Here is a 17288-nt window from a genome sequence, read left to right on the forward strand (position 1 = left end):
TAGAGAGGCTTGACTGACTTGATCGCTTTTGTCCGCTAGAGGTCCCGAACTTTTCCGTTTTTATTCCTGAAAGGAATCTAGGATTTCCCTGCCCTCCGTATTTCCTCGCCCCCAGGACCCCCACCTGGAAATCCTATAGATTTCCGTTTCCTCTTCCTTGTCTCTCCTGCCCTTCAGTCCCTGTGGCTCACCGACTGGTGTCTCCTATTGCCAGATCTAAGGATCGCCCCGTATTCCAGCATCTCCCCTTTCGTATGCAGCCTGGCTTCAAGCTCTGTCACTCACTCCGCTCTTACTTAGGGCCTGACTTCCAGGACCTTATGTATTCCCTTTGTCCTCCCCCCTCCCCCCCGCGCCCCCTTTTTTTTGAGACAGGGTTTCTCTGTGTAGCTTTGGCTATCCTGGACTCAATTTGTAGGCTGGCCTCCAACTCAGAGATCTGCCTGCCTCCGCCTCCCTGGGATTACAGGCGTGCGCCACTGCCTTTGTCTCTTAGTGATGTTTTCCTAAGAGTCAAGTGCCTTACAGGGTCTTGGGAAGGAGAGGAGCATTAAAGGCTTAGAGTGAGGATAGACCTGAACCCAGATCCAAGATGGCTTGCAGACCTCCTCCAACTCACTGCCCTCTTGCCTACGTTGACAGGGCTAATAATCTAGAAGAGACGGACGACTCGACACCAGGACCCAGTAAGTAAGGCCTCAGCTTCCGCTTTCTGTTCCTGCTACCTCAGCTTCCCCACACTGCCCTGTGGGGAAAGCCCACAGGCATGCCTTCTTTTGAACTCAAAAGTGGGTGCCAAGGATCTCTGTCAATAGCTGACCAGCCCACCCCAGTCTGCAGAGTGGAGCCTTCTTTCAGTACCAGAGAGCCAGGAGCCATTGCTTGCCTCTAGGAACCCAGTCCCAGCGAGAAAGTCCCAAGCATCCCCTAGAGACTGAAGCAGTGCCAAGAATGGAGAAAAGAGGGTTCTGCTCTCTCTTCCCGTGTCCCTCGTGTCCCTCGTGCTCCCTCCTCCCCAACAGGGTGGGTGGCTGCCGAGAGGGGAAGGAAAGAGGAGAGGGAGGGGCAGCCTTGGCTTCTCCCATAAAAGCACTTCTGCAGCCAGACTGGCCATGTTAGGGTTAATAAGAGGTGGGGTGACAGCCACTTTGAACTCTGGCCAAGCAGGCCTCTGGAAAGGGACCAGTGGTCTCCCCCGTTAGCCTCAGGCCCCTACCAGCCCTCCCTTCTGGGTCCCCTTTCCTCCTCCCCTTTACCCACTCATTGCACAATACTGATGACTGTGCATTCCTTACCACCCCATTCCTGGAACTTACAGGTTTCCTCAGCAGGGCTACCTCTAGTTCTGAGCCAAGACCCCTGCAGCCATCCCAAGGCCTTGCCTTCCTTCCTCCCCATCTCCCTGTCCTGCTTGAGTGGCTGCTGGGGGTAGCTAGATAGCAGAAAAACTATGCTAGATTCTTAGGGAAGAAAGGTGCCACAGATTTCTAGGGGAGCCCCTCTATTCCTAAGTCAGACTCTGGGGAGACCTAACTGTGCAGACAGGGTCAGGTTCGGGGGCCCCAGGACAGAAGGTGGGAACAGGGAGTGGACTACCACAGACGAAAAGTCAGGTGGCATTTCCATGAACCCCTACAACAGTGCTTCCCAATCTCCCCAATGCCGCCACCCTTCCTCATACAATTATTTTCATTGCCACTTCATAACTGTAAGTTTGCTACTGTTGTGACTCACAATGTAAATATCTGTTTTCTGACGGTCTTAAATGACCCCTGTAAAAGGGCCCTTTGACCCCAAGGGGTCATAACCCACAGGTTGAGAACCTCTGCTAGAGCTTCACAACTAACCTGGCCTTGCCAAGAGTTCTTGGTTTTATGCCCCTGAGCTCTTCTCTCTTTCCTAAGATGGGAGCCGACTCCACTGAGTGCTGCTTGAAGCCCCTGGCACAGGGGGTGGTGAGGCCAGTGTTGGCTCCTCTCTCCTATTCCCTTAGGTGACTTGTAGGCTGCAGGGTCTCCTCAGCTGATGGGAAAGACTAGAAGCCTATGCTGTAAATTGTCTGGTTTGTAATTCCCCAGCCCCCTGCTTCAGAACCAGCATCAGGGCAAGAGGTTCCCAGCATTAAGAACAGCAAAAGAACCAGAGGGTTGGAGACCGTGGGGACTGAAATAGGGAAGGGGACACTTGGAAGAATGGGTGTGGGTGGGGGGGAGTCCCTGGCTCTGGCTTGAGGTCAGAAAGGGCCCTCTGGGCAGCGGCAGCATGCCTAGCCCTCCCACACCTTCCTCCTTTCTCAGAAGAGCCTGCATGGATGGGTGGGGCACTGGGGCAGGGCGGGGCCTATTTAAGGCGATCCACAAAGTTGCTTGTTGCAGATCCAGACCCAGGAATGCCAGAGAAGAGGCTTTGTGGGTAAGTGCTGCTCTCTTCCCAGGATTCAGCAGGGCTGTGGGGAGGGTGACTACTGAGTTTGCTGGTTTTGCTTTTCCTCTCCAGGGAAGGGAGGCCAGCACCCAGCCCTCCAGGAAATGAAATTGCATTTCAGGGAGGTCTTCCTCTTCCATTCAGCTATTCCAAACACTCAACACCTTCATCCAAGCAGGAGATTTCCCAGGGGCTGACACTCCTGAGCCGCTCTCCTGGAGATACTCCTTGACTGAGGAAGCTCCTCCAACTGCAGACAATTGACAGGTGAAAAGTTTGGCTTTTTCTTCAGTCCCTCACCCCTCTAGCTCCTCTACCTGTCCCACCAAGAACACATCTAGGCAGGCAATAATAGGATCTAAAGCCATTCCCAGTCCCTGCCATACTCTGAGGCCCTCCCCTCATGTTCTACTCCAGCTCTTGTCTGTTTCTCTAGCTTTGGGATCCCATTTTCAGCTCCAAGCTCAGCATCCCACCACTGAGGGGGGGAGGAAGTATTCTGAGATCCCAGGCTACATCCTGAATCTCAATTTGTCCATGTTGGGATTGGGGGGACATTTACAGAAAGGGGACCAATGAAATGGCTCAAGGTGCTTACCCCAAAACCTGACACCCCTGAGACCCACATGGCAGAATGAAAAAAAAAAAAAACCACCTGACCACACACATACACATACAGACACACAATACATGTAAGAACAATCCATAGAAGAACATTGGAGGCCAGCATCCAGGATGAGAGAACACTGGCCACCTGGCCCTGAGAACTGAATTCCATAGGCTGTGAGCTCTAGCAAATGCCCTAGGGACTCAGTTCTGGTGCCCGGCTGCGCTATACCATCAAAACCAAGACAACAGGGAACCAGACAGCTGTCACTCAGCTTCTTAGGGGTGCTCCTGGAGGCTCCTTGATCAAACCCCTTTTTGTTTGTTTGTTTTGTTTTTAGAGACAGGGTTTCTCTGTCCCCCCTGCCTCTGCCTCCCTGAGTGCTGGGATAAAAAGGTGTGGGTCACCACCTCCAGGCTCCAAACCATCTTAATAGCATTGACTTGGGGTGCCCTTCTGCTTGAAGGCTTCAGTGGCTTCCCAACAAAATCTATCCTCATCTTCCCCACCCCCACCCCCTAGACAGGCTCTTCAATAGCCCAGGATACCTATATAACCTAGAATAACATTGCCTCTACCTCCCAAACATTTAAAGACATGTTCCACTCTATCTGGCCTATATCTGTTTACTGTCAGTCCTCCAGAATGACTTCACTTAGCTTTCAGGGCCGACCTTCCACTGCTATCTCGATGATAATCTGCTGCTTCTTCCTCCTGCTGCCATGCTTTCCCTCTTGCTACCTCCTGCTCAGCTCCTCAGAGTCCTGTTTGTCCTTGGAAGCTTCTTTGAACTCCCCAACAGTGCACAGATTCCCCATGTCCTTCCCTATGAGGAAGACTCACACGCCCCTGACCCTGGCAGTACCTAACCCAGTATTCTGCACAAGATAGTTCCTCAATAAATATTCCTTGCATGTTGTTGCTCGGGTCTCATGTCGGAATGGGAAGTCTGACCTAGAGATTAAAGCCAATCAAATTACATTCTCAGTTTGTAACCTTGGATGATTTGTTGGATCCACATAGGACTGTGTGAGACTAAGTTTCCTCCTGTGTGAATGGAAATCATAATTAAATCCACACCGGTTTTGTGAGCATAAACTTCAGTGAGTTGATATGTGTCTGCACGGGGGTTTAGCATAGTACCTACAGGAAGCAAGCTCTGGGAACTGTGGGAGACTATAGTTCTTATTCTATTCCTTTAAAAAAATATTTATTCTGTGTGTGTGTGCTCACGCGCTCGCTTGAATGTGAAAACAGAAAATATCCAGATGTGATTAAAAAAGAAAAAAAAAAAGATTCTATTGCATGAGAAACAGAGGTCAGAGGTGGTTCAGATCTCTGTGAATTCTAAGCCAGTTTGGTCTGTTTATCAAGTTCTAGGCCAGCCAGAACTACACAATGAGATGCTGTCTCAAACAACAGATAAAAATACTGTTAAAGCCAGTGACATAAGCATGTAGTGGTTTGTTTTCTAAACTTCTTTTAAAACTATATCAGCACATAGCCAGGCAGTGGTGGTGGTGGTGAACACCTTTGGTCCCAGCACTCAGGAGGAAGAGGCAGACAGTTCTCTGTGAGTTTGAAGCCAGTCTGATCTACAGAGTAAGTTCCAGGACAGCCAGGGCTACACAGAGAAACCCTGTCTCAAAAATCAAATTAATTAATTGATACCTACAATAGCTGCTTATTCTATCAAGTAAAAATAAAAAATATATCTCCCTCCCAAATCCATTTTTTCTTTTTTCTTTTTTTTTTTTTCATTTCAGGGCAGGGTTTCTCTGTAACCTCGGCTGTCCTGAACTCACTCTGTAGACCAGACTGGCCTCATGCTCATAGAGATCCACCTGCCTCTGCCTCCTTGAGTGCTGGGTTTGTTTGTTTGTTTTTGACATTTTACTTAGAGTGTGTGTGTGTGTCCCAAGAGGGCTTCAGTTCCAACTTATGAGGCTTCAACACCCTCATAAGAAGGTGGGCATAGTGGTATGTGCATGTGACTACAGCATGGGGTATAGGAAAAGGAAGGAGACTGTTGGACCCCTTTGGTTCTAGCCTGTCAGCAAGCGCCAGGTCCATAGGAGAAACCCTCTCTCAAGAGCCGAGCTGGGCTAAGGAGTGGGGCCTGGAGATGCCCATGGCACACAGAGCTCTTCTAGAGGCAGCTCACAGCTCACGCCCAACTCCAGGGTAGATCTAGCACCTCAGGCACCCACAGTCTGCACCTAGGCACAAACATACTTAAAAATAATGAAATTAGCCAGATATGGTGCTGCATGCCTTCAATCCCAGCACCGGGGAGGCGGAGGCGGGCACATCTCTGTGAGTTTGAGGCCAGCCTGGTCTAGAAAGTGAGTCCAGGACAGCCAAGGCTACACAGAGAAACCCTGTCTGGACAAAATAAAAAAATAAAATAAAATAAAGTATCATCGCTACCTAGCAAAAAGTTAAATCTTAATAAGGTGGAGGCTGGTACTGTGTACCTATGGGCATACACACACAGGAACATGCATGTGCCGAGACTAGTGAGATGAAGGAAGGAATGATATTCATAACTAATCAAATCAACATTTAAACATTATGAAATATTATAAAATGTAAAATTACACACATGCACATATCTGAGGTAGGGTCTTACCCGGTAGCCCTGGCTCGTCTGGAACTCACAGAAACCAGGATCTGACTACTTCTAGTTCCTGAGATGCTAGGATTAAAGGGGTGTTCCACCAAGCCTATCAACACCACATTGAAATACTGGATTTTCCTTTTACAAGAAAAACAGAACTAGTCAGATGTGGTGCCCATGTGTAACCTCAGGAGACTGGGGGGGGGGGGCTGTTGCCTGTCTGAGGTCAGTCAGTTTAGAGCAAGATCTTCTTTATCTGAGAATTAAAATTAAAATGTTCATTAAAAATTCAACAAAAATTGGGATAAAAAGCCAGGCGTGGTGGCACACACATTTGGTCCCAGCACTGGGGAGGCCAAGGCAAGTGGATCTCTGAATTTCTGAGTTCGAAGCCAACCTGGTCTACAGAGTTCCAGGGTTCCAGGACAGGCAGGGCTGTTACACTGGAAAACCCTGCCTAGACAAAAATAAATAAGTAAATAAATGAAGTCTTTTAAAAATTAAGTAATTTGGGGGCTGGAGAGATGGCTCAGAGGTTAAGAGCACTGGCTGCTCTTCCAGAGGTCCTGAGTTCAATTCCCAGGAAACAACATGGTGGCTCACAACCATCTATACTGGGATCTGATGCCCTCTTCTGGCATGCAGGTGTACATGCATATAATGCACTCATCTATAAAATAAATAAATCTTTAAAAAATAAAAATAAAGTAACTTAACAAGATCATTGACACACATGTATGTATATGTGTGTGTATGCATGTATATATATATGTGTATATATGTATGTATGTATAATGACATTCTTCTGAACATCTAGGTAAGCTAATTTCATATGTTTTGCAGATGTTAAAGGGCTCAGAAAGGCTAAAGACACCTAGCTAGGACAATGTCAGAACCAGCTCTAAACCTAGCTCACAGGCGACGTTTCCCAGCTACTCCCACACCCCAAAACTACTCTAGGTCTCCATCGTCTTTGGACAGTCAAGGCAGACAGACAAGGAGACTGGCCACTGCACACTATGGACAGGCTGCTGAAGGGCCGGCCCGCGTCAGGATGCGCACGGAGTAAAGGACTTGCGTTACACAGATGGCAACATGCCCACTTCCCAGTACAAAATCTATCTCGCAGCGGATACTGGATTTCACTCATTTATTTACTACCCTTTCCAAGCTGATGTGGCTGTCTCGGTTTTGTGGAGAGGAGTGTTGTGCAAGGGAGAGAGGCAGGCGAGTAGGACCCACAGAGACGGCTAAGGAGAGAGAGGAGAAGCAGTCCAGGTGCTGACTTCACTTCAACACCCCCTGGACCTAAACACCTTTCTCTCCCGGCACGATCCAGTAATAAGAGAAATCAATGCGCTGCTTCTGCTGGGGATGAGGGGGGTGGGGGGGCGGGAAAGGTGGCAGGCGCGCAGGCGCAGTGTGGAGCTCATCTCAGACCTTGCTTTTTCTTGGGGCGGCCACGCTGCACCGCCTCCCGAGCTGCCGGGCTGTCCCCGCTGTCCCCTCCGTCGCCGCTGGTGGGCCTGCGCACCACGCGCCGCGTCACCTGGTACTCGGGCTCGCCCACGCGCGGCGCGGCTTGCAGCAGCCACTGGCCGCCGCGCAGGGTGACGCGCACGTCGGTGCGGGGGTAGGTGCCGTACGCGCGCCGCAGGCGGCGGCGCAGCGTGTCGGGCAGCGGCAGGGGCGGCCCCTGCGCGCGCTCCACGCGGCCCCAGCGCAGCTGCAGCTGCAGGCTGCCGCCCTCGGGCCACGGGGCCCCGCGCTCGGCGTCGGAGGCGGGTTTGGATGGCGCGGGCAGGCTGGAGGCGGGGAACGACGAGCCAAGGGCCGCGGCTCCCGCAGAAGGCAAGGCCCACCACGGCGGCGTGGAGACCAGGGCCGCGCCCGCACCGTGGAAGCAGTGGAATTCTCGCGGGGCCGCGCTCAGGCCCGCCGGCCGGCTGCAAAAGTTGTGGGTCTGGATGGGTGGCAGCAGCAGAGGGGCGGGCAGGTAGGCGAGGGTCTGCAGCCGAGGCCAGATGCCCTCCCTGGGCGGCAGGTAGACGTAAGGGTACATGGCCTGCACCTCAGGTGGCGAGCATTTTTACAGGGTCCAGACCTGTGGTAGATGGGTGTATGGATACATAATTCCTGACAACAACGGCCTGGGTCTTCCGTGACTGCCTGCTGGCTTTGAGGAACCTTTCCTGAGTCAGGCATTTTAATCCCCACCTCCTCACCAGTTATACCTGGGCTGGGGATGTAGGTCTCTTAATAGAGCGCCTGGCATGCACACAGCCCTGGGTTCGATCCCCAACACCACAAAAACCGGGTGTGATGGCTCCTGCCTGTAATCCCAGTCCTGGAGTAGAGGCAGGAAAACTGTGAATTCGCGTCCTGGGCTGCAGGAGAACCTGCCTCAAAGCAAACCTCTCCATGCATTTCGAGCCCTCAGCCCCTGATAGGCTTTCCCGTTAACTGCCCATTCACTTGCCTCCGTCAGCCTAGTGGGATTATTCTCCAGCCTTTGGGAGAGCCAGAAGAGTCCAGAATGGAGCTTCTCTCCGCTGTTTTTCAGTTGTGTTTTCCCTTCCATGCGCAGCCTCAACCACACCTTCCTGTTACTAGGCAGAGAAAAACACCTTGAATGGGCTAAGAGCCAGCCAGTTCGCAGACCGAGGTAGAAAGTAGGGCATGGTGGCTCCAAGCTAGAGGCAATTGCCTGAGCTCACAGATGCACTCCCTAGAACACAGAACACTTCTCACCTCTTTCTCATCAAGTCCCAGGACCTACATGGTGGCTTACAGCTGCCTGCAACACCAGGGTATCTGGCCCCTGAGGGCCTCAAATTCATGCAGGCAGGCATAACACGAATAAGATAAATACTAAGTCTTAAAGAGCATTCTGGATTACATATGAACCCAATGTAATTTTAAGGACTTTCAAACATGAAAGAAGTCCAGAGTCATACTCATGCCATCCAGAAAATACTACCTGCCAATGTTGGCTTTGTAGAATGGAGCGATTATCATGAGAAAGGAGTAAGGGCAGTGTCGAAAAGTCAGAAGGCATGAGACAATAGATTCAACCACGGAAGTCTCAAGAGGGGAAGAGAGTCCAGCCAACACCTTCCTCTTAGCCAGCGGGACCCATTTCAGACTTCCAACCTCCACAAATGCTAACTTTGTCTTGCGCTAAGCCGTAGCAATCCCAGTGTGTCACAGCACCAGAAGGACTCCTATTTATATAACTTACAGTTTGTGCAACTTTGCCCCCCCTGTAACCAGCACCTGCGGAATGTCCAAGGCTACCCATGGGTTGTTCTCGCTCCTGCCAGGATATGAGTAACAGGCCACGTGGACAGATCAGTGTTTCTACCTGCTGGTGCTTCCTCAGGGAATCTAGTCTCACCTGGTTGAGAAATGGATCCATGCCAGACAAGCTGAAGCTGGGATTGGGAAGGAGCAGAACTGTGTCTTAGATTGGTTCTTTTGTGCTTTGCTGGTCTGGGGAGTTTTTCGGCAAAATGAGGGAAATAGGGATCAAGCTGTGAGCTTATTCACTCTGATTCTAGAAATACCTCTCATATTTTAGGGATGCAACACTTCTTTTAAGGATATTTAATTTTATGTGTGTGTGTGTATGCCTGAGTATATATCTGTGCACCATATGTGTGCAGGAGCCCACAGAGATCAGAAAAGGGGTTCAGATGTTAAGAGCACTGAATGCTCTTCCAAAAAGGACCTGAGTTCAATTCCCAGCAACCACATGGTGGCTCACAACCATCTATAATGAGATCTAGTGCCCTCTTCTGGCATGAAGTACACATGTAGATTGAATATAAAAAATAAATTAAGAAAGAAAAGGAAAAAAGGGGTTCAATCTCCTGGAACTGGAGTTAGAGATGGATGGTTGAGAGCTGTTATGTGGGTGCTGGGAGTTGAACATGGGTCCTCTGGAAGAACAGGCAATGTTCTCTTAACTGGTGAGCTAGCTCTCCAGTGCCTCCCCACCCCTTGTGAGATCAGGTCTAGTTTTGTTGTGCTGCCTGGCCAGGAACTCTTTTTAACTTATGGTTTGTTTGTTTGTTTGAGACAGGGTTTCTCTGTGTAACAGAGTCTTGGCTCTCCTGGATTTGCTTTGTAGACCAGGGTCACCTTGAACTCAAAGAGCGCTTCCTGCCTCGGCCTCCCAAGTGCTGGGATTAAAGGGGTGTCCCACCAGGCCCTGCTGAAGCACACACTGTAACTGTTGAGCCATCGCTCCCCCACCCTGTTCTCTTGTCTGGTGGAAGGGAATAGTTTCTTTCCCCGAGACCGGAAAGGCTTGCAGGCTGAGGGCAGGGAAACCTCAGTCACTGAACATGTAGTCATAGGAGAAATGAAGCCAAGACACATAAGTTGCTTTTTGATAATTGTATGTGAGTCATGGTCTTTACAGTTACCCAGACCAATAAATTCCTTTTCGTTTAAGCTGCTTTGAAGGTCTTGTTCCTTCCACCCCACCACAGTGATACACGCTTGAGTATTCTCTCAGCATCTTGTGAAACATTTGAAAATACAGCAACCTTAACAGTTTTGGTCAGAGAACCTCATGATCAAACCATCACTAGGGGGCAAAGTATAAGTAGTCCTGGAGAAATGCCCCAGTACCCAAGAACAAGAAACTCTTAAGAGAGTGGAAGAACCCGATAGGGCCTAGGACAAGGAGACGGGAGGCCTAGGAGAGACTTTCAAGGATGCTACTAGTCTATCATTTCTCCTAGGTTCAAGGACTGAAGGAGTCTGGCAGGGGATTTGACCTCTAGCACCACAGTATTGCAGCAACTGATCATGTCTCCAGCATACAAGGGGCCTGAGTGTAACTATAGAGCCTAAAGATCAGCAAGAAGGACTCAAGGTCTTTCCTGCTGGACCACTTTTCAGAGCCGGCCCTGTAAGCCCTCTCCATCCTACCATTTTATCCCCAAGGATGGTTAAGGAAAGACCCAAGGCTTGCTTTGAAGAGAGGGTGTACACTGACCAGCGACAGAAAGGCAGGAGGAAAGCCTGCAACAAACAAAGGGCCGAATACTGGATTTTGGTCGTCTTCTCGCAGCCAGGAAAACATCCATGGGAAGAAGGGGGTGCTTATGGCAGAGAAATGTCCATTTTATGAGCACCACTGCATTCAGGAGCCAGAGGGGTTTTAACAGCTGTTTAATTCTGGAAGAGATGGCTTAGGCAGGGTTTGTGGTTAGGAAGGGTGAATAGACTGAGCTTGACCTGACTGCAGCATCTTGAATTGTAACTGATGAGTTCTCGGAAGTTTTTCCTGAATAATTTCCCAGCACATTAGAAACAGATGAGCTGGTTGTGATGGTGCATGCCGCCGGTAGGAGTTACTGAAGGAGATGGAGGCAGGAGGATTGGAGTGTGAGGCTAACCTGGGCTACACATTTGGGGCTGGAGAGATGGCTCCACGATTAAGAGCACCGACTGCTCTCCCAGAGGACCGGGTTCAATTCCCAGCACCCCCATGGCAGCTCACAACTGTCTGTAACTCCAAGATCTGACACCCTCACCCTTTACAGGCTAAACACCAATACACATAAAACTAAATGTGCCAGCAATGTGCTGACTCTGTGGCTAGCTAAAGATAAATTGTATGTGTGGGAGGGGCGCCTGGAGAGTTGGTCTAGTGGTTACAGAACATTTACTGTCACAGAGGATCAGAGTTCCACTCCTAGCACCAATGTAGTGGCTCCCAACTGGTCTGTAATTCCAATCACATGAGGTCTGATGCCCTCTTCTGTCTTCTGTAGGCACTAGGCATGAAATAGTACACATACATACATGCCGGCAAAACACTCATAAATAATAAATAGTAAAATAAATAGAAAATACAATACAATAGCAAAACAATACAAAAATACAATAATAAATAGAAAAATATTTTAAAGATAGAGCTGGGTGGTGGTGGTGCCTCACGACTTTAGTCCCAGCACTCAGGAGGCAGAGGCAGGCAGATTTCTGAGTTGAAGGCCAGCCTGGTCTCCAGAGTGAGTTCCTGGATAGCCAAGGTTACTATTCAACGGAAAAAAGACAGCATCTTCAACAAATGGTGCTGGTCTAACTGGATGTCTACATGTAGAAAAATGCAAATAGATCCATACTTATCACCCTGCACAAAACTAAAGTCCAAGTGGATCAAAGACCTCAACATAAAACCAGACTAAACCGCTTAGAAGAAAAAGTGGGGAAGAGCCTTGAACTCATTGGCACAGGAGACAACTTCCTGAACAGAACACCAACAGCACAGGCTCTAAGAGCAACAATCAATAAATGGGACCTTTTTCCAGCTTTTTGAGACAAGGTTTTTCTGTGTAGCCTTGGATTTGCTCTAAAGACCAGGCTGGCCTCAACTTGAACACCCAACTGTCTCTGCCTCTCAAGTGCTGGGATAAAAAGTGTACACTTACTTTGTTTTACTTTGTTTGTTTGTTTGTTTGTTTGTTTGTTTGTTTGTTTGTTTTGAGACACGGTTTCTCTGTGTTATCCTTGGCTATCCTGGGCTCACTTTGTCGGCCAGGCTGGCCTCGAACTCACAGCTATCTGCCTATCTCTGCCTCCCCGAGTGCAGGGATTACAGACATGCACCACCACACCTGGCTTCTTTTACTTTTTTGATTGAAGTAGTTTATTGCCATTTGAATATGCTGATACGTTGGCAGCAAGGAGAGACAGAGTGAGGCAGTTACAGTTATCTATGTCAAATTCCAGTTTGAGAGACCATGAAATTTATTTGGTGTGCCTTTTCTCTTATATGTGGGCTTAAAATTCTTAGATGTTGAGACACTAGAGATTTGTTACTTAAGAAATTGCAGATGGGCTAGAGAGATGCCTCAGAGGTTCAGAACACTTGTTGCTTTTCCAGCATACCCAAGATCAATTTCCAGCATCCACATTTAGTGGCTCACAACTGCCTATAACTCCAGTTCCAGGGCATCCCTCACCTGGCCTGTGTAGGGACTGTCACACGTGGTGCACAGACATACATTCAGGCAAAACACTCATACACATAAAGTAAAAAATAAATAAATCTTAAAAAGGAACCACAAGCAGAAATATTGTGTGGTATCAGTAAGGTTTGTTCCTTACTGATCAATTTTTCCTTCAGTAAAGTAAATGTATGGTCTCTCATGAATGTTTGTGATGAAAGAAATAATGAAATCTTGGATCACCACACATACAGATAGGTGAAACAAATAAGTAGTGGCATGCTGTAATCTGTGAACCATTCTAAAAGCCACACCACAGAAAGGAGGGTAATGTTTTTATTGCTAGATCTCCTTTTCCTTTTTTCTCACTCCCACATTGGTGCTTTCTTGGTATGCCCCTTTTTCCCTCCACCTCCTTCTCCTATTAATACTTATTTATGTTAAGGGTGTTCTGTCTGAGTGTATGTCTGTTCAAAAAATGGTGCTGGGGGCTGGAGAGATGGCTCAATGGTTAAGAGCACTGACTGAAAAAAAAAAAAAAAAAAAAAAAAAGCACTGACTGTTCTTCCAGAGGACCTGGGTTCCTTTTTTCTTTATATTTTCAATAATACAGACAATAAACTTCTGTTTCTTAACTAGTGCCGTTCTTTAGTTCTGACTTTGATTTGTAAACATTCTTTTTGTTAGAAAGATTGAAATAAATCAGTAAAATTGAAGACAATCTGTCCGTGTACTGGTAGGTGTGCATGTGAGCTTGGTGTGTAAGGGAGGGTGGTAGTTGAAGTGGAAAACGAATTAAAGAGAAAAGACAGATTCTGCCATTTTCCAGTCTTTGTGTGCTGACAAAGGGTGTCCGACGGTAAAGCAGAAGGCAGGTGTGGAGGCGTGTTGTCTGTCTGTTGCACTAGCCACTGGGACTCTGTGCCTCCTGCGTGTCAGGTGAGGGCACCTTTTTCTGATATGCGCTAACTATTGTTACAATTTTTTTATCCTATAAGAACTATATTTATTTGTTTGTGTTGGGGTGGTGGTATGTAGCGACAGTACATGTCTGGAGTCCGCTCCGTTCTGCTCTCCTGCCATGTGGGACCTGAAGATACAAGTCAGGTTATCAGGTTTGGAACTCACTGTGTTTACCATGCTGACCGTGTCTGCCTGCCTCTGCCTCTGCCTCATGAGTGCCAGCACCGCTACACCTGACTCAATTAAATAATTCTGATAAAATTTTGTTAGATTCATTCCAAATTAACATATTTGTATTTTTCTTTGTTGTATCTTGCAGCATTTTACATTTCCAGTTGCTGTTGATGGATAGAAAATCAAAAACTAATTTTTTTAGACTTGTAATAATGACTTTTGCGTCTTCCCTTCCAATCTTTCTGCCATTTATTTCTCTTTCTTGCCTTATTGTGCTAAGAACCTTCAATATAATGTTGGATAGAAATAGGGATAGTAGAATCCTTGTCTTGTTTCTTATTTCAAAACAATTTGTTTTTGGCGTTCTATCAAGAATAACCTATTGTAAGGGCTGGAGAGATGGCTCAGCAGTTGAGAGCACTGACTGTTCTTCCAGAGAACCCAGGTTTGCTTCCCAGCACCCACAGGATGGCTTCCAACTCCAGGCCCAGAGATTTAACCCTCTCTGGCCTTCATTTGGGCACTGACCGCATGTGGTGCATACGCATACATGCTACTTGGAAACAAGACATCTAAACACACGTTCTCACGCACACATACACTCTTTCTCTCCTCGCTCTCCTCCTCTCTCTCTTTCTCTGTCTCTTTTGTCAGAGATGCTGCTGGTGGTGCATGCCTTTCATCCCAGTAATGAGAAGCAGAAACAGGCAGATCTCTGTGAATTCAAGGCCAGCTTGGTCTGCATAGTGAGTTCCAGGACAATCAGGGCTATATGCTGAGACCTTGTCTCAAAAACCAAAAACCAAACCAAACCAAACCAAAAATAACCTATTGAATATATATATATCTCTTTTAGTAAGTGTCTGTTGTCAAATTAAGTAAGTTTGCTTCAGGTCTTAACAGTTTCTGAGATGATCATACAATTATTCTGTAAATGTATAAAATAACACTTAACATTAATTTACTAAATAATATTAATAGCTTAATATTTTACTATTCCTCCTGCCTTTCTGTCGCTGGTCAGTGTACACCCTCTCTTCAAAGCAAGCCTTGGGTCTTTCCTTAACCATCCTTGGGGATAAAATGGTAGGATGGAGAGAGCTTACAGGGCCGGCTCTGAAAAGTGGTCCAGCAGGAAAGACCTTGAGTCCTTCTTGCTGATCTTTAGGCTCTATAGTTACACTCAGGCCCCTTGTATGCTGGAGACACGATCAGTTGCTGCAATACTGTGGTACTGAGTTGGTCTAGTGGTTAGAGAACATTTACTGTCACAGAGGATCAGAGTTCCACTCCTAGCACCAATGTAGTGGCTCCCAACTGGTCTGTAATTCCAATCACATGAGGTCTGATGCCCTCTTCTGTCTTCTGTAGGCACTAGGCATGAAATAGTACACATACATACATGCCGGCAAAACACTCATAAATAATAAATAGTAAAATAAATAGAAAATACAATACAATAACAAAACAATACAAAAATACAATAATAAATAGAAAAAATATTTTAAAGATAGAGCTGGGTGGTGGTGGTGCCTCACGACTTTAGTCCCAGCACTCAGGAGGCAGAGGCAGGCAGATTTCTGAGTTGAAGGCCAGCCTGGTCTCCAGAGTGAGTTCCTGGATAGCCAAGGTTACACAGAGAAACCCTGTCTTGAAAAACCAAGAGAGAAAAAACTAGCAGGGACATTCTGAGTAGGATGAAGTGACACGTATCCTAACCAGTACACATGCCCCCTCCTAACTCACATGGGAGGCATCCAGTGATATTGGTGCCATTCTTGTCTGTATGTTCCGGAATAAATTTCACTCTGCGCTTTTGTACCTGCATGTTTGTTTCCTCCCGTCTCACAGCACCTTGGAACGTGTCTTTATATATTTGATGGGGTTATTCCAGAATGGGGGTCACAAATATAGAGGAGGCCCTGAAGGAGGAGAGAAAGGGGCACACCCAGCAAAGTGTAGGTGCTAGGAGGATGTTTGTGGGACCCCTGAGGACTCCAGGCTCCTGTGGGACCATTGGCTGTGATGAGCCCTTTGCTGTGTTGTCACAAAGTCAAAAGGGGACTTTGTGCATAAAAATTAGCAACAAAAAGGCACAAGGGCCAGTAGCACTTAGCCTATGGCACTTTCCCTGCTTGAGCTGATCGGATGCCTCTACTAGCCAGGGGCTATAGTTACAGGTATACACACAGCCACGCTCACTCTATTCAGTCCTGAGGACTGAACCAGAGACTGGTGGATGCTCGGCAAGGACTCCACCACCTGAGCTATGTTCCTAGTGCCCACTTTCTAGGGTCTAGCTACACAGCCCTGGCTGGTCTCAAACTGTGATCCCAAGCATCGGGGCTGTAGGTGTGCTTCAGCACTTCTATCATGCTGGCTCTGTTTCTCCTCCTATGCCAACGGAATCCCTGTAAGCAAGGAAGCAGTTTTAACAGAATGTCCCTTAGCAAAGAAGTCAAAAGCGGCACTCCTTGCCTTATCGATCCCAGTAGGGAAGCTGGACAGGTGGGTACTGGACCCTGTTTGACCGCTGAGAAAGTGAACTGAGCCTTAGAAACTTGATTTTTTTTTAAGATTTATTTATTTATTTATTATGTATACAGTGTTCTGTCTGCATGTGTGCCTGCATACCAGAAGAGGGCACCAGATCTCATTGCAGATGGTTGTGAGCCACCATGTGGTCTCTGGGAATTGAACTCAGGACCTTTAGGAAGAGCAGTCAGTGCTCTTATTGATTTTAAAGATCTAGCAAATGCAGAAGAAGAAGGAGGCCTCTAGGATTGGGAGAGGTAGTATTGCCTTGCTTGGGCATCTGATTGTATGAAATTTGTTGGAGGCCAGATATGGTGGTGGACATCTTTAATCCCATCACTCAGGAGGCAGAGGCAGGCAGATCTCTGTAAGTTCAAAACCAGCCTGGTCTACAAAGTGAGTTCCAGAACAGCTGGGGTTGGTTAGTTGTTGTTGTTTTTTGTTTGTTTGTTTTGAGATAGGGTTTCTCTGTGTAGCCTTGGCTGTCCTGGACTAACTTTGTAGACCAGGCAGGCTTTGAACTCACAGTGAACCTCCTTTCTGTGCCTCTGCCTCCCAGAGTGCTGGGATTGCAGGTGTATGCCACCAAGCCCGAATGACAGATAGGGTTGTTAAACAGAGAAACCCTGTCTCAAACAACAACAACAAAAACCAACCAACCAAAGATTTCTTGATTTTTATTGGAATTTTAGTTTTTGTTTGTTTGTCTGTTTTTCGAGACAGGGTTTCTCTATCCCTGACTGTCCTGGAACTTGCTCTGTAGCTCAGGCTGGCTGAAAGCAGAGACCCACCTGCCTTTGGCTCCCTAGTGCTGAGACTAAAGACACGCACCTTCACAGCCATCACGCAGGGGTTACTTCCATCTGTAAGTGGAAATAATAGCATCTACTTCCCATGTGCAATCGGAGGAAAATGCATTTGGAACAGTGTACCTATTATGCAAGGCACATAATAGTAAGGGGCTCGGTATGTTGTTTTATTTATGTGTATCTCTAGCCCT

General features: G+C 47.6%; 2 protein-coding genes across 5 annotated transcripts in view; one reads left to right on the top strand and one right to left on the bottom strand.

Annotated features, from left to right (window-relative positions):
* Mfsd13a (major facilitator superfamily domain containing 13A) overlaps window positions 1–17288 on the top strand; it is a 36192-nt gene that overhangs the window by 562 nt on the left and 18342 nt on the right. Inside the window, exons 1-4 of one of the 4 annotated variants that reach the window (XM_060390616.1) lie at window positions 2–41; window positions 643–686; window positions 2376–2412; window positions 2497–2691. The gene's annotated coding sequence lies outside the window, so the exon portion shown is untranslated. Of the gene's footprint in view, window position 1; window positions 42–61; window positions 687–2375; window positions 2413–2496; window positions 2692–7485; window positions 7609–17288 lie in introns of those variants that run through there. The other 3 variants (XM_060390615.1, XM_021650337.2, XM_060390617.1) reach the window with 3 other exon arrangements.
* Window positions 7081–8270, bottom strand: C1H10orf95 (chromosome 1 C10orf95 homolog). The gene is made up of 2 exons (XM_060390641.1): window positions 8131–8270; window positions 7081–7755 (listed from the first exon to the last, which is right to left on the bottom strand). The coding sequence occupies exon 2, from the start codon at window positions 7711–7713 to the stop codon at window positions 7081–7083; it is 633 nt and encodes a 210-aa protein (XP_060246624.1). The 5' UTR covers window positions 7714–7755; window positions 8131–8270.

Source organism: Meriones unguiculatus, chromosome 1 (genome assembly GCF_030254825.1).
Source record: "Meriones unguiculatus strain TT.TT164.6M chromosome 1, Bangor_MerUng_6.1, whole genome shotgun sequence".
Classification (NCBI taxonomy): Eukaryota; Metazoa; Chordata; class Mammalia; order Rodentia; family Muridae; genus Meriones; species Meriones unguiculatus.

Excerpts from the sequence above, each read along its gene's own strand:
- C1H10orf95 (XM_060390641.1), bottom strand. The coding sequence starts at position 7,713 with ATGTACCCTTACGTCTACCTGCCGCCCAGGGAGGGCATCTGGCCTCGG.